Source organism: Puma concolor, chromosome C1 (genome assembly GCF_028749965.1).
Source record: "Puma concolor isolate L17-30 chromosome C1, mPumCon1.1.hap2, whole genome shotgun sequence".
Taxonomy (NCBI): Eukaryota; Metazoa; Chordata; class Mammalia; order Carnivora; family Felidae; genus Puma; species Puma concolor.
The window spans coordinates 207,705,911-207,727,758 of record NC_141674.1 but is presented as its reverse complement, the minus strand read 5'-3'; the positions used below and the strand labels follow the sequence as shown (position 1 = coordinate 207,727,758).

Genomic DNA, 21,848 nt, shown 5'->3' with positions numbered 1-21,848 from the left:
TGATTAGAGGTCTCAGACTTCACGGAGCGACAGGCGAGTTGACAGATTTTCCCTTGGCAGAGATGCAAAAGATTTCCGTCCAGCGGAAATGATAACCCCAAAGGTTACAGTTTGTTACTCTGTAGGATAGTAACCAGTTTTGTACATAACCCAGCAGTCTCCAAGTAATACTTATTAAATTGTAAGTACTTAGTTGCTAATACCTTGCTGGTATAAGGATGATTAATTAATCAGTTGAATAAAATCTTTGACTCAGTTTATATGTGGGCAAGAGTTATGATTTTCCCATTTAAAAATTATCGTCTAGCAAGTAATTATTTCAATGGTTATTCCTGTGACTAATTATCTTGGATGATTGAATATGTACATTCCATATAGCAACAAACAAAAGTGGTTTTCTTGTTTTACGTTGTATATTCACTTTTTTTTAACGTTTATTTATTTTTGAGACAGAGAGAGACAGAGCATGAACAGGGGAGGGGCAGAGCGAGAGGGAGACACAGAACCTGAAACAGGCTCCAGGCTCTGGGCGGTCAGCACAGAGCCCGACGCGGCGCTCGAACTCACGGATCTCACGTGAGATCTCACGTGAGATCATGACCTGAGCCGAAGTCAGACGCTTAACCCACCGAGCCACCCAGGCGCCCCAAGGTGTTAATGTTTCTTAATGTGATGACGCTATAAGATACTACTGCATGCTTTTTACAATATCAATATTAACTAGAAATATATTTAGGTATAAGTGTCTAAACTTTAGCCCATATACAGCATGAGTTAGGAAATAATCATCTGCTTGTCTTGGCTTCACAGAATCGAACAAGTCCAAACAGTAGACCTTCGTGAAACAGACAGAATTTCCCCACCCATAATTCGCATTAATATGAACAGCTCTAACTATGATGAATCACAAGGCTAGGCGGGTCAACAGGATTATGACACTAGATCAAACAAGCTTCGAGACAGGTTATAACATCATCTTTGACAACTGCTAAGCAGCTTGTAAGAATGAAACTATAGGGAAGGACCATCTGCTTCAAGACACAAAAGGCACTGTCAAACATTTAAGCGATTTTTCTCCAATCTGGGTGGGCAGAGGGGCCTCTGAGCAAGAAGAGAACAGAAGAAAGTCATGTTCAATGCAATAGAATTGAACAGGCCCATGCAGGTCGAAATTTAATTGGCGTTGTCCCCATATTTGCTGGGATATTGTGTGTAGGGTGTTTCGGTGCTTTTCAAATCGTATCTTGCATTAGAACCTGCTGGAAAGCTTCCTAAAAGTCAAGTTCTGATTCAGTGGGTCCAGGTGGGGCTGGAGAGTCTGCATTTCTTTCTTTCCTTCCTTCCTTCCTTTCTTTCCTTTTCTTTCTTTCTATCTTTTGCTTTCTTTTTCTCTTTCTTTCTTTGTTTATTTGAGAGAGAGAGAATGAACAAGCAGGGGGAGGGGCAGGGAGAGAGGAGGGGCAGAGAGAGGGGGACAGAGGATCCAGAGCGGGCTCTGTGCTGACAGCAGCGAGCCTGATGCGGGGCTCGAACTCATGAACCATGAGATCATGACCTGGGTCAAAATCAAGAGTCAGGTGCCTAACTGACTGAGCCACCCAGGCACCCCGAGAGTCTGCATTTCTAACAAGCTCCCAGGTGATGCTGAGGCTGCTGGTCAGGGGACTACAATATGAATGCCCAATACCATCTCACCCTGCTAAAAATCCCTGAGGCCAGCATGGGCTTTTCATGGTGAATGTAGCAGGTCAGAGCTTCTGGAGTGCTTTTTTGAAATATGCAGAAGAGCACGATTTCGGAATCATAGGAGTACCACACAAAGGTGAGACTACAGCTTTTGAAAGTCCTAAGGTGATAGTCTGATGTAGAAACTCTTGTGTGTAGAACCAGATACAAGAGAAAGATCTGAAGATTCTTTGTTGACCTAGTGCTCACATTTAGAGGAAAAGGAAATCTGTGCCAGTCCTTTGTCACTGACCTTAGGAAATGTTGTCCTGAACCCTTGAGTCCTGGCTCCCTGTGCAAAACAGAACTTCTGGAGGGCACGGTCTGTGGCCCTTGCATCCCAGTAGGAACTGGGGATTACGAGAGACTTGAAAAACATCGGTCTTGCTTTGCAGACCGTCCTAGTGATGTCAAATACAGTCATGTGGTGTCCTTGATGAGGCTGGACCATCTCAATTACAGGATTATCACTTCCTTTCCACTAAGTGTATGCCAAGTGAGAAGGTGAAACTATGTAGCTTTATTAAATGGAGAAGTGAGATCCAAGATACAATGAGGCATAAGATTGTGGTACACGGATGATCCTTTGCACAAGCATGGCGAGAGCTCAGAGGTATGGCGTGGAAACCAAATTGTGCCATCAATCAATGCGTATGAAATAATTTTGTGGAGGCTTTGGGTTTTTTTTTGAAGAATCAAGTAAATTGCAGCACTTACAGGAAGCCTTGTGTGCAAATATGAATATGATACATGAGGGGCACCCAGGTGGCTCTGTCGGTTAAACATCTGACTTCAACTCAGGTCATGATCCCACAGTTCACGGGTTCAAGTCGTGCATCGGGCTCTGTGCTAACAGCTCAGAGCCTGGAGCCTGCTTCGGATTCTGTGTCTCCCTCTCTCTTTGCCCCTCTCCAGCTTGCACTCTATCTCTCAAAAATGAATAAACGTTAAAAAAAAAAAAAAAAAGAAATAGGATACATGAAGTATTCACTTCCTTTCTGAATTGAGCATGTTTTAAGGAACATTCCCACGGACATACATAAACACAGACCTCAATAGCATTTTGAGATTAAAATTAAATTCTGGACCTTATGTTGACTTTCAGAGCATAGGATTCAAGGCAGCCCCTTTACTCCTGTGCATCTGTCTGCTGTGGCCCTGTTCATGTTCATGTCCCAGAAGGACATACTTTGTTAATAAGACTAGTTCTCAGGCAGTTTGACGGCTTCAATGGATAAACAGTCCCTTTGCCCTTTGCGGCCAGTGAAATAAATGCTATTCTTCTCTAAGGGCAACCAGAGCCAGCACAGCTCTAAACTCTTCGAGGTGAGTTTCATCTTCTGAAACAGCACCACAGAGAAGGGACGGATGGATATGAATTCTGTTGAGAACTCAGTTCCCTTTTTCAGTCAGATGTGGGAGGTAGGATTATAGCAACTAAGGGGAATTTTTCTAGTCAACGGTTTGCCAATTTAATTGAGTCCCAAACAATAAAAGGACGCAGGAAGTAAGCCCTTTGAAACTCATGTATTGGTTTTATTGCCAAAATTAAGTGTTGTTTCTTTAAAAAAAAAAAGGGGGGGGGCAGACAGTGCAAGAAAGAAACACTAAGGCATGCAAATTCCCAAAGAAGAGTTAACATTCATGACAATAAAGTCTAAAATCTTCCTTCTAGGAAATCCTCAATCCTCATGTAAATAATAATAGAGCTCAAATATTTAGTAATTCATCCATCATGATTCAGCAGCCATCATGTGCTTTTATTTTCAACTGACTATTACATACCGAGCAATATATGAGGATAGAGGAAGAGTAAGATACAGTCTCTGTCCATTAAACAGAAATAGCTTTATTGTTTTTCTCAAAAACAAGTCAGGCTCATTATTAAAAATGCATTGCAGAGGACTCTATCCATAACCACCCCCTGACACGCACAATTTCATAACTAATGGCACCATAGACTATAAGCTGTTCTGTAAGCTGCATTTTTCATCGACGATATGCCATCCAGATCTTTTCATGATTACAGAACTGCATTACTTTAATGGCTATAGAACATTCCACTCTATGGAAATACTATACTTAACCAGATCTGATTGATGAACATTTAGCATGTTCTTGTCGTGTGCTATTAAATGCATTAATAAACATCCTGGAGGGTTAGGACAGAGTGGTAATTAAAAGCACGATTTTGAAGTTGGACTGCCTGGTTTTCAATCTCAGTCCAACTCTTATCAACTACAGGGCCTTGGTCAGGTTATTTGACCTCTGTATGCTTCCTCTGTAAGCCTGGGAAAACAATAGCACCCCCCCACACACACACACCTACCTCGTAGGGTTGCTATGAGATAGTTAATATATGCAAAGCACTTAGAATGGTGCTTAGCACTTAGAAAGATCATAAGAGCTTTATAAATGTTTTCTATTATTATCACTATTTTCACTTTTACACGTGTGCAATTATATGCTTTAGAGTAAACTAAAATTGGGATAGAAGCCCAGAATACTAAGAATGTGCACTTTAGACAGCCATATATTCTGCAAAATGCCTTCCAAAAGCCTATACCAATGGATTATCCATATCTTAAAAAATAGTCATCCTGGCTTGACAAATATGAAATCTGGAAACTCACTGTTATCTGATCAAGCTGGTTACACTGACTTAGTACACACTGTGGGCAGGTAGAAATGGCAAAAATCCAGGTCAGGGATACTGAAGGAAAGGACACAAAGAATTCTATACCTAGCAAAAATATCCTCCAAAACCAAAAGTGAAATAAAGCCATTCTCCCCACCCTCCACCTCCCACCGCCAAAAAAAAAAAGAAAACAAAACCCAAAACCAAGAGAATTCATTGCCAGCATAACCATGCTAAAAGAAACACTGAATAGACTAATTTAGGCAGAAAGAATTGAGATGCCAGATGGAAGAATAGAACTGCAGGAAGGAATGAAGAACGGAAAGGATAAACATGTGGATAAGCCTAAATGTATGTTAATTATAAAACAATAAAAATAAGTTCTTGTGGGCTTTAAATATATGTAGAATTGAATTTCATTTAATGACTCACTATTCCCAGGGAATGGTAAAAGTACTAATCTGCATTTGACTCACAAATCAAGGCTGCATGTTATAATCTCTTGGGTAAACACTAAATGATCTCTAAAGGCTTTTTTTTTATTAAACAGTTTTTCTTTAATGTTTATTTTGAGAAAAAGAAAGAACATGAGTAGGGGATGGGGCAGAGAGAGAGAAAGACACAGAATCTGAAGAGGGCTCCAGGCTCCGAGCTGTCAGCACAGAGCCTGAAGTAGGGCTCGAACTCACGAACCACGAAATCACCACCTAAGCTGAAGTCGGACGTTTAACCGACTGAGCCACCCAGGCGTCCCATGACTCTTTTTTTTTTTTTTTAAACTTTTAAAAAAAATATTTATTTATTTTTGAGAGAAAGAGAGAGAGATGGGAGGAGGGGAGAACGAGCAGGGGAGGGGCAGAGACAGAGGGAGACACAGAATCTGAAGCAGGTTCCAGGCTCTGAGCTGTCAGCATACAACCCAACACGGGGAAATCATGACCTGAGCTGAAGTCGGACCTTTAACCGACTGAGCCACCCAGGCGCCCCGGAAAGACTTTCTAACAAGCTAATAGAGGATCAAAAATAGGAGAGTTAAAATACTTGAACACTGGAGGACTTTTACCACCTGACTTCAAGACTTATTACAAAGCTAAAGTAAATAAGGGGGTGGGATTAGCATCAAGACAAATAGGCAAGAGAGTGGAGAGTATATACATAGAGAGTATCACAGTGACTTGATTTATGACCAAGTTGATGCTTCAGTGAATGGAAAAAGGATAATCCCTATAAACAGTGCTGAGCATATTTGGTATCCCTACAGAACAAAGATGAATCCAAATCAATTCCAAGCAGACTGTAGATCTAAATTAGAAAAGCCAAATACTAAATCTTCTCAAACATAAGAGAGTATCTTCATGACCTTCCGGTAGGCAAAAATATCTTAAGCAGGACACAGAAAATTACAAACATGAGTGTGATAATTGGACTAGGTTAAAATTAAGAACCTCTCTTTCCCTAAAGATTCCAATAGAGTAAAAAGGCAAGCCATCAGATGGGAAAAGAAATTTGCCATACCGCACAGATATCTGACCAGTTAGTCACCAATAGAGACAAGCAACCCAGTAAAAACAACAACAACAACAACAACAACGACAACAAAGGTCAAAAGAAAAACAGGCACTCCACTAAAGAGGATATATAAATGGCCAACAAACATATGAAAAGGTACTGAATGCGATTATTCATCAGAGAAATCAAAATAAAAGCACAATGGACTACTGTTAGATACCCACGGGCATAACTACAGTGAAAATGGTCGACATCAGGCGGGTGGGCAGAGATGCAGAGAACTGGAAATCTCATATACCACCAGTAGGGGGTGGAAATTGGTATAATTCTTCAGGAGACACAACAGCATATCCTAAAGCTGAACACTCCTTATGACCTAGGAATTTTACTTGTGCATTCGTACCCAATGTTAAAATGTACATATTTGCTGTAAAAGCCACGTGAAAGGGAGTTCAGAGTAGCATCATTTACAATAACCTCCGACTGGAAACAACCCAAAATATCCATCCTTCATAGGAGGGATAGAGTGTGATATGGGCATACATTCTAATACTCTACGTCAGTAAACATGAACGGACTAAAGATCTATATGACAACATGGGTGAATATCACAAAGAAAATGGTGAGTAAAAGAAGCCCAAGGCAGAAGCATACATAACACAGAATTCCATGTGTAGGGTGTTCCGCTAAGGGATGGTGTCAGAGAACTGGGGTGTGGGTACTGATGTTAAATGTGTAGGATTCTTCTTTTCTAAGAGGGTACATCTGCCTTCTGGAGAAGGTGAATAACTTATAGTTTACTGAACTAAACCGAATGCTCCTTATGATTGAATTTGATTCAGAAATGGCTCCATTCTCGGGTTTCGGTGGTTAGTTGAGAATCCCAGCAAATCGCTCCACCTCTCCGCCCTAGGACAAACTAGTTACAGTTTACAAAGTTGCAAGGGGGCTAAGGTGCAAGTTCATGCCAATATTTATTTTGTGGGATATTTTCACAGCTGCAGTGAGCATCATGGTCGAAGTTTGCATATATATATTTTTTCCCAAGGGGCCAAAGAATCTCTTTTAAAAATATGTAAATACATGGGAAGGTCTGATTCCTTTTCCACAAGTTGATCGGACAGATTTTGAAGCCAGTGCATTTTCTGTTAAGAGAGGCGTACAATTATAAGCTCATAGAAAAACATCACCCTTCAGTGAAACCGTAACACGCTGTATAATCCAAAAAGCAAGAACCTAATGAAAGAAAGAAACCTCCGGACACTGGGCTTCCATGGAACGTTCAATCCAATCTCTTATTCTTATGTTACTAGTAACTGGAACTCACCTAAAACACAGATGCAACCCAGTAGTGCTGGATGTCAAAGCCGTGCTCTGTCCCTGGACGTGGCTGTTTTTATTCACGTAAGCAAAAGTGAATGTGCTGTCAATACAATCTGGACTTTGAGCATTTACCCGAGTTCCCTCTCCCACAGTCTGAGACATAAGGGCACTCTGGGGACGTTCTCACGGAGGTAGGCTACCTGCTTCCCTCTGGCCACCTTGCCCATCTGACACCACCGAGAGGGACCATCTCTGTAGCTGCTGGCCTCGTCCACTTGGGCTCGGCTGCTCGGCCATTAGCCTCAAATAGTTCCCTGGCCTTCCTCCCCAGGCAGGCTAATTGCCACTTAATGGTCACATTCCCTCAGGTCTGACCACACACCAGACTAGAACAGTTTCGTAGGCCAACCGATTTCTACCGCCGCAGGAAGGATACAAGCGGCTTCTGGTCGGAGGCGAACTGGCCCAGTACCAGTCTGTGTCTGCTTCAGTCCTTTAAATTTGGGGGTCCTGCCCTGCAGGGACCGCTGGCCTCTGGGTGATGCTAGTGCTTTGACCAACTTCTGCCTTTGCCTAGCTTCTGCGAGCTGCGTTCGAGGCTCAGTCTGGCTCCCCTCCTGGATCCAGAGCACTCCTGTGGGCCCCCTCAACTCACACTTGCAGAACAGATGGAAAACCGGGCCCCAACTGTGGCTTTTTGGACAGGGTGGAGAAAGGAAATAAAAAATTAATTTGCCTGTGCTGATGGCTAGGAATACCTACCACAAGCAGTTCTTACTGGAAATGCCCTAATTTTAGTTTGATTAATACAAAAACATAACAATGTCTTCAGTTTCCCGTTATATCACCCTAACAAATGGCTCTGTGTACTTCTATAGTGGTTAACTAATAACGATTTAGTCTTTACAAAACCCACAACAACTTTAAAAACAAGAGAGGATGAATGCTTTACCATGAGTGCTTATTACTTTTGAAACCAGAAACAATTCTCTATTTTCATAAAAGGGTAAAAGTACGTCTCTTCAAGGTAAAGAAAACAACAATATGCGTAATAACGTAGTGCTCCAAAACACAACCAAATTCCCTTTTTATCTCAGTAACGAACTTATCCTACAACAGAAAGTAAGGCTTGGTTGGGTATAATTTATATTATAATTAGCTTTCTTTTCCATATTAAGAAAGGCAGTTTGAAGTACGTTTTTTTTTTTTTTTAAAGTAGTTTCAAAGAACTTGAAGAAAAAAAAAAAAAACCACCAAAAATGCTCTAGTCCAAAGCCAGGATACAGTTTTGTATGCGCTGCAGATAATTTAATATTTGAGAAGCCTTTTCAACCTTCTCCAACTGCAACCAAAACTAAAGCAATACTGAGACGAACGAAACAAATGAGTAAGCAAATAAAACCCAATATCTATATAATTATCCACACATCAAACAATTCAGGGACAATAAAATAGAAGAGCATTTCAGCTCATTCAAGTTCAAAATAACGGAACGACCATTCACGAGTCTCACAACAACAACAAAACTTGCGGCTAATTTTACCGTTAACATATTGGGGATGATCGCCTTATCAGTCAAAAGACTTAAAATCAATTCTGTACAAGTTGATTCATTTCAGGCATCGAAAACGGAGTATGACCGACCTTCTTGATTTGCTCTCATCCTCCTTTCCCCACATAAACAAGTATAATGTCCAGTTTTGAGTCCTTGAAAGTGCAGGAAGATGCAACGGTGTCAATGTAGAAAGGGTACCCCTGGGTACCTCTTCTAAGGACAGATCCGTTTCATTTTGGAGAAGTGCCCCTCCTACAGGCCAACCCTAATCCTAACCCTGACCATCACTGCCTGTCACAGCCCCTGCTCACACAAGCCGGCTCCCCACCCAGCTGGACCAACCACCATCCCTGGCACCCTCCAACAACATTTAACGCAGCAGTGGGCTCATTGTCCGGGCCAGGCCATTAGACGCTTTCCGGAAACTCTCCCCACTGCAATCCTTTCAGGAATAAAACAAAGAATTTAAGCCCAGAGCTCCTTGGGTCTAGCCTCAGAGAGAAGACAGCCCAAGAATATGACCCCACCATGTGAAGAGATGTGCAGAGCAGCTAAGGGAAGCATAGGGAGACTTCCGACAAAGATCTAGACCTCAGGTCCCATCCTCCCAAGGGCTACCTGTACCTCTACCCTTCCTACCGTGTGGTTATAAAAGCCAATACGTTTTCAAGGATGCCTGGGTGGCTCAGGTGGTTAATTGTCTGACTCTTGGTTTTGGTTCAGGCCATGATCTCACAGTCGTGAGATCGAGCCCTGCATCAGGCTCTGCACGGGCAATGGAGCCTGCTTGGGATTCTCTCTCTCCTTCTCCCTCTCTTCCCCTTCCCTGCTCACACTCTCTCCCTCTCTCTCCCTTGCTCTCTCTCTCTCCCCCAAAATAAATAAATAAACTTAAAAGGAAACAATAACGACTTTTCCTTTAAGCTTAAGTGAGTTTGAGTTAGTGTCTATTCTTTGCCCTCAAGGAGTCCTGACTCGCGGGGATGGTAACCACTTGGGTTTGGGCATTCTCAGGAGTGAGAACTTTCTGGCCCCTGTTTTCAGGGCACTGCCTTTGTTAGCCCACAGGGGTGGCTTCTGGGGTCTTGTTTCTACTCTGGGTCCCATCATTCCCCTCACTGAGGCTCACTGGCCCAAGGGTAGCACCCAGGGCAATCAAGCTTTCATCTCTGGAAATTAAGATTTCTGATGTGAGAGAGAGGTTGTGGGGTTCTTTGAACAGTGGCACTCTAGTGGGAGAGGAAGGCGCTCTCAGACGCCCTGGTTCTATCCTTCTGGAGGCTTAGCTGCTCAACCCTGAGTTCCATGAGCTGAGTTCCAAGAGCTGTCCCAGTCCTTCCAACGCATTCTGCCCTCTCTTCCTTTATTTCCCTCCGCAGCTGGCTACAATTGGTTTACTCTTCAAACCAAGAGAACGTGAAATCACACACACACACACATGTTTCTGTAAATCATTGGTTAGGACACCTTTCTCTATGGGAAATGTAAGACTTCAATAAAAATCAGCTTGAGCAATGATGAACTTTTTACCTTGACCAAGCCGAGAGGTAGTGTGGCCCCAGTGGTGGTACATCAGCAGCTCAAGGATGTCATCAAGGCCACCATGTTCTACCCCCGTGTTTTGCCACGACAGTACTGACTTGTCTCCGAGGTCGATTCCCCCAGAGCTCACAGATGGCCGCAGCTTACAGCTGTGGCCACCTGTGGCATTATCCCCATCCAGCAGGAGATGGAGACACTTCCCCGTGCACAGGACTGCATAATCAGATACGGAAATAAGATTCTAGCAGTGGTGTGAGTCAGAATTAATTCAGCTCGGTGACCACCCCGAGGAGCGTGGGAAGGCAGGAGCCAGGGCGGTGCCCAACTTTCTCACTGAGACATCTTGGCAGATGAGACACCCATCTCTGAGGTGGGACCAGAGCTGGTTTGGCAGGATGGTGACACCACGCGTAGGTTCACTCAGGCCCGCCCAGGAGTCAGCCGGAGCCTGTCCCCGAAGCCTTGACATCAGAGAGCAAACCACTCACCCCCTGACATGCAGTGGTTTCTTCAGGGGCGAGATAAGTACATTTCCGCGCTGCTTGAATTGCTTCCTCTCCGTGCGCAGACAGCCATTTGCACCAAGCCATCAGCTACCTGCCTGACTTACGAGCTGGGCACGTCCCAGTCGTGGGCGATGAGGGCAGTTCACGACGTGGACGTGGCGGGTGCTGGCACAGGCTCTCTCTCCACCTGCCTTCCACCTTCCAGCTCCTTCCGTGCTCACAGCCAGTTCTGCAGGACAGTTAGTCTAATCAATGGCTCTCAACCCTGGCTGCACATTAAAATCAACTGAGGAGCTTTGAAAAAATACCAATGCTTAGAATCTGTGTGTGTGTGTGCATGTGCGTGTGTGTGTGTGTGTGTGTGTTGTCTCCATTCTTTAGGTATTGTGGATAACGCCGCTGCTATGCATGTGGGTGTCCAAATACCCCCCGGGGGAGATTTTAAAAAAGCTTTCCCCGGGATGTGACTATGCAGTCACTGAGAACCATTAGTGCGAGGCAGTCCCCGGTGGCTGCAAGGGGTCCAGGAGGGAGGCCCGGCCCAGCTGCTCCACGCAAAGTACAGTACTTGTCACACCAAGGCGTCAGCAGCTCGCAGATCTGTCACCATCAACACGCAGAGACTCGGGAGGGTGAGGTAGGGTTTGTTTCCGTGTGTATCTCGCAGATCTGGCTCCCAGCCCGGCACCTGCAGTAAACTATTCAGCTGCTGCTGAGTGACAAAGACTTGCCAATCCGTAATTTAACTCGATCCTGCTATTAAAAGGAACTGTTCCCTCCTGCTACTAGGAATTACGTACCGTCACACCCTGGCCTGGGCCTGTGTCCGGCTCTAAGATCTTTATGAAATAAAATTCCACGTGTGGGAGAAACCCCGGGGCGGGGGGGTTGGCGATGGCGCCACCGGGTGGGGGTGAGGGTGGGGAAGAAGTTTCTACAGCTTTGCTCCAGTTTCTTCTGGGACGGATGCCCCAAAGAGAGCAGCTGGGCCCGTTCCTTGCAGCTGAATGAGAGGCTTAAACAGTCTTCCCTGCAAATAGCTGCTGCCCCATCCCCATAACCCACTTTAAAAAGCAAAGACAGGCACCAAGCTGTGTCTTTCTTGAGGTGGGTTTTCTGTGCCCTTTACTCATGTCTGCGGCTCCACATTCTCGTGCTGATGCTGGTTTGCATTTCAACCTGAATTCTCGCGATCCCTTTTTATGAAAGCCTGCGGAAATTAAAAAGTAGCCCCAGATGAAAGGAATGCCAAACACCCGCGAGAGCGCTGGCTGGTTCCACATTGAAGTCCACGGCTGTACTTGGAGGGACCCTCCTCCTAATGCAAAGCAGCGGTGTGGAGAATTGAGAATGCTCCCCTCTCCCATCCCCTGTCGGCTCAGAGGCCAGATACGCTGTGTGTGTGACGGGACGGGGACCGCAAGGACGAGTCTCGGGAGGGAGATGAAGCGCCTGGTCCCCTAACTGCTCCTCTAGCGTCTTCAAGGTCTGGTCGGGCCGGAATGAGGATGGGGCGGAAGCTGCCGGGTCGTGCAAATTCAGGGTCAGAGCTGGCCTTTATTTAAAATATGGATATCCTGGGGGCGCCTGGGTGGCTCAGTCGGTTAAGCATCCGACTTCGGCTCAGATCATGATCTCACGGTTCGTGGGTTCGAGCCCTGCATCGGGCTCTGTGCTGATGGCTCGTGGAGCCTGGAGCCTGCTTCCGATTCTGCGTCTCCCTCTCTCTCAAAATAAATAAATAAACTTTAAAAGAAAAATATGGATATTTTGTTTATCATGGACATTTTTTGCATTAATTTTGCTTTTTTCCTAAGTGTTCCATTAAAATCATTTATCTTGGTCGCGGACTTGTCTGGCGCTCCCTCCATGTGGCACCTGGCCTGCCTCCCCCGAGGCCCAGTCCTGACTCCAGTGGCTTTCGGCTCTTCCTTGCTTTTCTGAGTTAGCCTGTGCTTTAAGAGGAAAGCACGAGGGTCTCTCACCACATCCCGTGCGGCCATAAGCCCCCTTTCTCTGGGTTTACGTCCTCCCAGCCTCTGCCTCTGCTCATTCTCACAAGCTCTCTCAATCCATCCGTTCACCTCTGCTGCTTCTGCCCCCCTACCCCCCACCCCCACTCCCCGCCACCCTTCTTGCGATGGCCAACACCAGACACCAGGAGGACAGGCAGGAGGGTGGCCTTTCCCTCAGAGCCATTTTCTGCTAACACAATTTTTGAGCGTCACACGGAGAGTAACACAATTAGCAAGGGCCCATTCCGTTCTAGAGAAATCTTTCTTGTGCCAATTACGATGATAAATAGTGCCCTGTGGTTAGCCATGGCCAGCCTCGTGCTCTGGAACTCAAGGCAGCTGGCCGGCACACCCGGAAACAGAGCTCTGAGGTCATTGTAACCGCGTGAACCGCCACAGCCCTAGAAACATACGCAATTCGGTAAAAGGGTAGGCGAACCTTTAAATGCAGACGCGTCTCTCTGTGTCACCACAACCGCCAGCCCAGAGCAGTCTGGAAAGGAAGCAAGGCCTATACTTCTGGGCTCTTTTGACCCGACGGGACCCTTTCCCTGGAGAGGGCAGCTGAGATCCTTACAATCCAGGCCCGTCTCTGTAAGGACCTAAGTGGGAAGCCATATCCACACGCTCCCATCCTTGACCCTGGGCGTTGCTCCTGCACCACAGGTAAACCAGCATGAAAAGAAATGAGCTGAGTCTCTGTTGTCATTCTAGCCACTCTTTCAAATCAGGAGAGCCTAGCCCAGCTCAGCCTCCTCGATATTATCTTTCTTTTTTAATTTTTCTATTAAAAAATTTTTTTTAATGTTTTTAGTTTTGAGAGAGAGAGACAGAATGAAGAGTCAGGGAGGTGCAGAGAGAGAGGGAGACACAGAATCCGAAGCAGGCTCCAGGCTCCGAGCTGCCAGCACAGAGTTTGACACGGGGCTCGAACTCACAAACCGAGAGATCGTGACCTGACCCAAAGTCGATGCTTAATCAACTGAGCCATCCAGGCGCCCCTCCCTGGATATTATCTTAGTGATTCATTATTATTATTACGCAAGAGTCACAACATCATAATTACTTACCTCACTGGCCTGATGGGAAGTACAAGCACGTATGCAAATAGCTGTAGAAGTTTGCGGCGTGAAAAACACACCGACACGTTGGCCGCGGTGTTATTTGGACAGTCACCCCAAGACCTGCCCACAGGGACTTACCAGGACCGTGTGCATCCCAGTGTAGACTCTGCTGAGACACACCAAGGTGGAAAACACCACAGCCGTCAACAACCCCAGAACAAAGGGATACTGTCGGGGGGAGAAGAGAAAACAAGGCGATTAGACCATGCTCACGTAGTTTGACGCCGTGGGAGGAGAGCATCCTGGCTTAATAGCCACCGCAGTCAATCTCCATTTCCCTAGACCAGCAGTCTGATGGTCTAAAACCATTTGAAAAGTGGGAAAATGGAGCAAAGGAAAGGGGAGGGCGCCCAGGACCATAGCGCTGGGAGGAAGTTTCACAACATATAAACTATAAACATACCAACGAGACTTCGTTAGAACTCGGCCTTAAGGCAGTTTTAGTGAAGTAAATCGTTTTTTATTTCGACCTATTCTTCTCCATAGAGTAACATGTATGAAGTATACAGTGCTGAGCGAGGGGCAAGGTGGATGGGCCGTACTATCACCTGGAAGTCCAACCAGCTCCATCCCCACCGAGTGCTGTGTGGTCAAATTTGGCCAACAGCTGGCTCCTTAAGGAAGCCCAGGGGCAATGGGCCCAAGCGAAGAATGGGCACCTTTACATACGGATGTTAAGGCAAAAATCCAGACTTCGCTAAATCTCAACATTCGCTGGCGGGTAACAATGAAGCCAATGATGAATCTCATTGAATCTCAACAACGAATCTCAACATTCGCTGGTGGGTAACATGAGCGGAAGAATCCGGCTCATGCGGAGTCATATAAGGAACATGCAGATATTCTGCTCATAAACAGAGACGTAGAGATAAAATCCATGTGCTTCGAGCACTGACGCCTGTGGGGTTTCACGGTGAGAAAGGTAAAGACGACAGAGAGCTGTCGATATTATGTGAGGCTCTGTACAGTCACCTGCTCCGTCAATCATCACACAACTCTGCGAAGTGGGCTCTATCATTAGGTCCGTTCCACAAATGAAGACAGCCTTAAACTTGATAACCCTTACATCGCTATTGAACTTTGGCACAAAGATGCCTTCCCATTAATCATCCCATTTGATCCTCACAATAGGAGCTGGGCTCAGACAGGCAGACTGTGCCCAAGGTCACACAGCCGGTAAAGGGTAAGAGTCAGAACTGGAAGCCACAATTTCCATCTCCAAGCCCAACACATTCTTTTTTGTTCTTTTTTTAATGTTTATTTTTGAGAGAGAGAGAGTGCTATCAGGGGAGAGGCAGAGAGAGAGGGAGACAGAGAATCCGAAGCAGGCTTTATGCTATCAGCGCAAAGCCTGATGGAGGGCTCGCACTCATGAACCGTAAGATCATGACCTAAGCCGAAGTCAGATGCTTAACCAGCTGGGCCACCCAGGTGTCCCCCCAACACATTCTTTCTGATTTAAGACGTGAATACAATCACACATGGTCGTACGTCTTTTCTTAACATTTATCATTAACCGGGTCTCAGATTTTAAGAAAAAGTGTTAAAAAGTAATGAGTTAATGCATTCAGAAGTTAGAGTTTGGGCATTAGCCTAAACACATATAAAGAAACCATATTTAGAAATGTTACAGCAAAGAACCCAAATAGCTACACATATTTATCATTAAAAATTGACTAGGAAGGGGCACCTGGGTGGCTCAGGTCATGATCTCACGGTTCGTGAGTTCGAGCCCCACATCGGGCTCTGTGCTGACAGCTTGGAGCCTGGAACCTGCTTCACATTCTGTGTCTCCCTCTCTCTCTGCCCCTCTCCCACCTGTGCTCTGTCCCTCTCTCTCTCAAAAACAAACAAACATTAAAGGAATTTTTTAACTAAAAAAAAAAAATTGAGTAGGAAAGAAGTCTGCAACAACTCAGGCTGAAAACTGCTACATCATGGGAGCTGAAAAGCGTTTTTAAAGAAGGACCAAGTGGCCTTGAAACGAGTATATAAATGGTTCTTGTTGCTGTTTTCTTGCAGTCTGCTGCTAGTTGAGGCTTTTTTCCTGTGCAATGTCAGCAAGCTCACAGGCCTCTCTGGATGATGAGGACCAGCCCTGGGTCCACCGTGTCCTGCTGGGGCAGGTGCCCTGCATATGATGCAGCTCAGAAGTCTGCCTTAAGTTAATTCCGACAGGCAGTACTGGAGAACTCACACACTTTTGACCCTGGCGTGATGTCTAAGTTACGGCAGAAGACTATACCTGGTTGGATATATTCCTGGGACCTGTCCCTTTCCCATCCGGGAAACTGAGGTCTGACTCCAGGTGACCAGGTAGAAGACTCCAGAGTCAGAGAGCCAGGATCCAGTGCTAATCCTGTCCTTGTCCAACTACATCAGGCTGACCCCCCCTAGTTCTGCACAACGCAGAACACAGAACGGGCTTCGAGGGTGCAGGGACAAGGCGAAACGACACTGTCGTTTACATACATGACTGCTAGGTTTAACGAAATCTAAATTTTCCAGAGAGTAAAAGGGAAAAATTATTAAATTCAACGCAAACGTGGAGCCAAACTCCTCAGGTAGGCAAAGCAAAACTTGACCGCCGTACTGACGTAACTTTCGAAAGGTCTGAGTGTAATCGGCATCTAAGCAGATATTAATGAAGTGAAATTCTTCCGTTTTCAACAGTTATTAATCTCTTGTCATTTAGAGAGGAATCTAGAAAACACGGAGCCATTATTTCTAGTGGTTGAGCCCCAACCAGGGGCAGAGGCATCCTTGGGAGCCAACGGGGGGGCACAGACTCTTTCCTGCCCTGGGCCCTGGGGAGTCTAGCAAGAGGATTTATCGGGTGGAGTCATCTCAGCCCTGGAGGACCATGTACGAGGATCATAAGCTCCTCACGTCGCTGCAAGCAGAAGATGAGAAAACCGATCACGTACTGTCTCGTCGGGAGCAGTCCATGTCATGCTCGTTGGGGGCGGGGGGTGTTATTACCGGGGGGTGTGCCTTTCACTCTGAGGCACAGCCTGACTTGGATGCTAACCCATATGTCCCTTTCTCTATGAAGAAACTGTCACTGATGGCTCAATACATTTCAGTCCCCCCGAGTCTCGATTTCATAAACCTCAAAGCCCCTCAGAAAAGACAACTCTGAAGCAAAACCTCTCTTTGCCACCTCACGGCATGGGTGGCGGCCTCACCTGGTATCTGTCCATCGTAGAGATGAGGAGGGTGAAGGAAATGGTGGTGGCCGCCATGGCGTGGGTAGATGGCATTCCATACTCAGCAATCACTCTCTTCTCCAGTTTCACGACGGGAGGGGAGAAGGGGCGGGGCCACTTCAGGATGTCCTTGGCCATCTGGCCAATATACATCACCAACTGCAAAACCAAAGGACAGGGGTGAGTCTAACCGAGTAAGTGAAATCCCTCGGTTGTGTGAATTTATTTGGGGGATCCCAGTCTGCTGGTGGAAATCCCCTTCCTCTCTGACCCAGCTGCCTCCTGGGAAAGTCTTGTAGGATGCGTCTTAGTCCATAAAAAGAGAAACAGGCCATCTGAACTCCAGAAGACCACTGCGCCCCTAAGATAGGACATTAATACATACCTTAATTTGAATGATATACTCAAAAAGCATTTCCATAGTTCCTATGTGTGCCAGGTACTGTTCTAAGAGCTTTACAAATGTTAATTCACTTAATCCAATGACACCTACAGAACGCAGGTAGAGAACAAGATTCGAATCCAAGGAGTTTTGCTTCAAAATCTGTGTCTTATGCCACCATGATAATACCTCAAAGCTGGGATAGTTCTCGAATCAGACAGTCTTTGTTCTCAAGTTTTAACCAGAAAAGTGACTGTTCTGGGGGCACCTGGGTGGCTCAGTTGGTTGAGCATCCAACTTCAGCTCGGGTCACGATCTTGCGTTCGTGGGCTTGAGACCCATATCGGGCTCTGTGCTGACAGCTCGGAGCCTGGAGCCTGGTTCAGATTCTGTGTCTCCCTCTCTCTTTGCCCCTCCCCCATGTGTGCTCTGTCTTTCTCTCTCTCTCAAAAATGAACATTAGAAAAGAAAAGAAAAGAAAAGAAAAGAAAAGAAAAGAAAAGAAAAGAAAAGTGATTGTTACAGAGCTTCTGCTTAAGAATTTTTGGGGGGGCACCTGGGTGGCTCAGTCGGTTAAGCGTCCAACTTCAGCTCAGGTCATGATCTCACGGTCTGTGAGTTCAAGCCCCATGTCAGGCTCTGTGCTGACAGCTCAGAGCCTGGAACCTGCTTCCGATTCTGTGTCTCCCTCACTCTCTGCCCCTCCCCCGCTTGTGCTCACTCACTCTCTCTCTCTCTCTCTCAAAAATAAATAAAAATTTTTTCGAATGTTACTCTATTTTTGAATCTTACACTGTTACTCTAAATGCACGTAGGCAACACACTGGATATAATTTAATTTCTTTCAGTAATCAGGAGCATCAGTAAGATACACGGCAGGAGCATTTCCAACCCTCAAATACAGACAACTCAACCTAGAGTTTTCTCAAGTGATTGCTCACGATGACATTAATGAAGAAACGGCTCCGCTCCCTTCTTTCTCGTAAAGCACAAGATAGAAACCAGAATTCGACTTCCGTTACCCTTCAGGGACGAACAGGAAGGACTATCAACCACAGACTTCCTTTGGCAGAGAGCTCTCGAGGACACTTTCAGGATCAGGCACAAAGCCGGAAGAGCAGCCCCTCTACTCAAGCTTGCATTTGCCATGCGAAGTGTGGCCTGAAGAAGGGCCGTGTGTGCCCCACCCTGGGCCCCGGTCTCAAATGCAGCATCTCAGGCCCCAGCCCGGACCTACAGAATGAGAGCCCGGCTTTCACAAGACTCTCAGGTGGCTCGCGTGCACATGAGAATTGGAGAAGCCCCACGTGACACTGTATTCTCGCACGGGTCCCTTTGTCCCGGGGTTTAATCATAAACCTCCTCATCTTACCACGACCGTATTGATTTTACTAGGCCTCTGTTCAGCTCGTGATGGGTGGAGTCACCTTGCTTTGGAACGAGACCGGCCATGAATGCTTTAGGGCCTGGCCACATTCTGGTGCTTTCTTTTAGCTCGCTTAATTCTGAGCATTATTCCAGCGTACTCACGTCCCCCAGAAGGCACTGCTTATGTTTCGTGCCCCACTGCCCATTTTGCTCTGGGTTAAAAAACCAAGAACCACTGTGTGCACAGCAGGCCAAATCCACAGGCTTTAAAGCCTCAGTGACAATCACTGAATTCCATAGCTGTGATTTCTAATCGGACTTTGAAATTCAACCTCTTTACCGTCCCCTTATTACCAGGAACTACTGTCCTGGAAACCGGCTCGCTCTTTTATGTTTCCGCCTCCCTCCTGTGAACCTGTAAAAACCGCATCAGACTGACAATTATGTGTGGGGACGGAAAACTTGCAGCCATCACCGACGACCAGGAATGTCTCAGAAGCCGCTTGAGATCCATTTCTCAACACTGGCCCTTCCCCACTCACCAGCAAAAACGAAATATTGCAGGCATGGTAATTCTAGTTTGCTTAAGAGTACTTAAAATCCGCAGACAGGAACCCTTGAAATCATTAAGTGAAGACAGCCAGGGGGCCTGCAGACAAATTTTTAAATTTCCTTGGAGTTCACAAGTCCCTCTTACTCCACTTCTATTTTGCCTGCTACGTTTGAAGAATGTTTTTAAGAATTAGGACAGTTGTTCGTTTCATTTAGAAAAATATTACCGCCGCATATTGTTTCTGACCCATAAATTTCAAATACCAATTACTGTAATGACAGCTCTCCTTAAACAGAAAATAGAGCTCTATTTTTCAAGTCCTAGGGAAGCAATACCTCTTGTGGGCCGGGGAGTCCTGTCTCTGCCCTCACATTCATTACAGGGAAGCTACAATGAGCCGAGCCCTGTATGAGGTCCCTGTGACACAAACAGAAGGTCTCATCGTAAAGCCAACACGCTTTGAAAAAAATTATCCAACGAATCCTATGGATACATATATATGTAGAGACAGAATGAAGAAGCCAGAACAAAAACAAAGAAAGAAGAAGTACATACTGTATGATCTTGTTTTTATAAAATTCTTGAAATGTTAACTTTATAGCACAGAAAGCAGACCAATGGTTGCCAGGAAGGCGGTAAAGAAATTACAAATGGGATATGCACCTAGGCCAAAATTCTCCAACCCGTACATTTTAAGTATGTGGAAAGTTTGCGAACACACTAATTACAGAATTGGACATTTTCAATGGGTGGATTGTACAGTGTGTGAATTATACCTCAATAAAGCTGTTAAAGACGTGTTTATTGTAGGTCAATCACATCTCAACAAGTGGTTGCCTTAGCTTGCTTGGGTTGCCATAGCAACTAAACATAGGCTGGTGGCTTATAAACAAGGGAAACTTGTTTCTTATATTCTAGAGGATGGAAAGTCCAAGATCAAGATGCCAGCAGATCTGGTATCTGATGGGGACCTGCTTCCTGGCTCACAGACAGCCATCTTGTCGCTGGGTCCTCACATGACGGAAGGAGTGAGGGAGCTCTCTGGGGTGCCTTTTACATGGGCACTCAGCCTATTCATGAAGGTCCACCCTCATGACCAAAGCACTTCTCAAAGGCCCTACCTCCTAATACCATCCCATTGAGTACTAGGTTTCAACATGTTAACATTTCAAAAGTTCTTCTCAAGTATGAGGAGATGTGCCGGTGGGTCTGGCCATGAGACACTGTATGGAAGGGCATCTGGATGTTCAGCTTACTAGTACGTTCGGGGAAGAGGCACAGCCAGATCTGATCTGTCCTCTGGTGTCCTGGGCAGAGTGGGGGCAAAGACATCAAGACTAAAGGGAAGGAGGCCAGGTAAGAGAATATTGCAAAATCCAGGTGAGAGATAAAGGTGGGATCAAGGTCAGCAAAAGTGGGGCAGCAGACAGAATTTTTAAATGCTTTGGGGCGCCTGGGTGGTTCAGTCGGTTAAACGTACGACTTTGGCTCCTGTCACGATCTCACGGTTTGTGAGTTCGAGCCCCGCGTCAGGCTCTGTGCTGACAGCTCCGAGCCTGGAGCCTCCTTTGGATTCTGTGTCTCCCTCCCTCTCTCTCCTCCTCCCCCACTCTCACTCGGTCTCTCTCTCTCTCTCTCTCAAAAATAAACATTAAATTTAAAATAAAAAGAAGTATTGGGGCGCCTGGGTGGCGCAGTCGGTTAAGCGTCCGACTTCAGCCAGGTCACGATCTCACGGTCCGTGAGTTCGAGCCCCGCGTCAGGCTCTGGGCTGATGGCTCAGAGCCTGGAGCCTGCTTCTGATTCTGTGTCTCCCTTTCTCTCTGCCCCTTCCCCGTTCATGCTCTGTCTCTCTCTGTCCCCAAAATAAATAAAAAACGTTGAAAAAAATTTTTTAAATAAAAAGAAGTATTAAAAAAAACTTTTTAAGACAAAAGAATTTCAAACAGGTTTATAAATGTAAGAATGGCAAGTAGAAATTATTTAAATAAGAGAGGAAAAAAAACCCAGAAATGGATGGACTAGGGACCCAGAGGTGACTGTGCACACGGAAGTGTTTCAGTTCAGAAGAGCTGAACTACAGGTCCTCACAAGGGACATGCTATCTCCTGGCAGACATTCCTGATTAGCTCGATGATTACGGGCACCAGCAGCATTAAGAGGGGGGAAGGCCAGGGATACGACACGCCATTGAACGCACAAGATGGTCACCCTAGGAAATCGTTCTTTGTGTCCAATATGATTCTTGAGGGCTCTGCCAGACATCCTTGTAGGTGAACACCTATCTGTAATCCTCTGAAGGGAGAGCCCAATTCTCTGCTAGAAGGAACCACCAAATATTTTCTTGCGAGGTTTGAACACACACTGAAGTTTCTGAGAACAGAACTACCAAGGAAACT

At 45.8% G+C, this 21,848-nt stretch overlaps 1 protein-coding gene across 1 annotated transcript in view; it reads right to left on the bottom strand.

Annotated features, from left to right (window-relative positions):
* Nucleotides 1-21,848, bottom strand: part of SGPP2 (sphingosine-1-phosphate phosphatase 2) — a 114,996-nt gene that overhangs the window by 13,230 nt on the left and 79,918 nt on the right. The window contains exons 3-4 of the mRNA XM_086719746.1: nt 17,126-17,305; nt 14,016-14,105 (exon numbers count right to left, since the gene is read on the bottom strand). Coding sequence (XP_086575872.1) covers nt 14,016-14,105; nt 17,126-17,305 — 270 coding nt within the window. The remainder of the gene's footprint in view (nt 1-14,015; nt 14,106-17,125; nt 17,306-21,848) is intronic.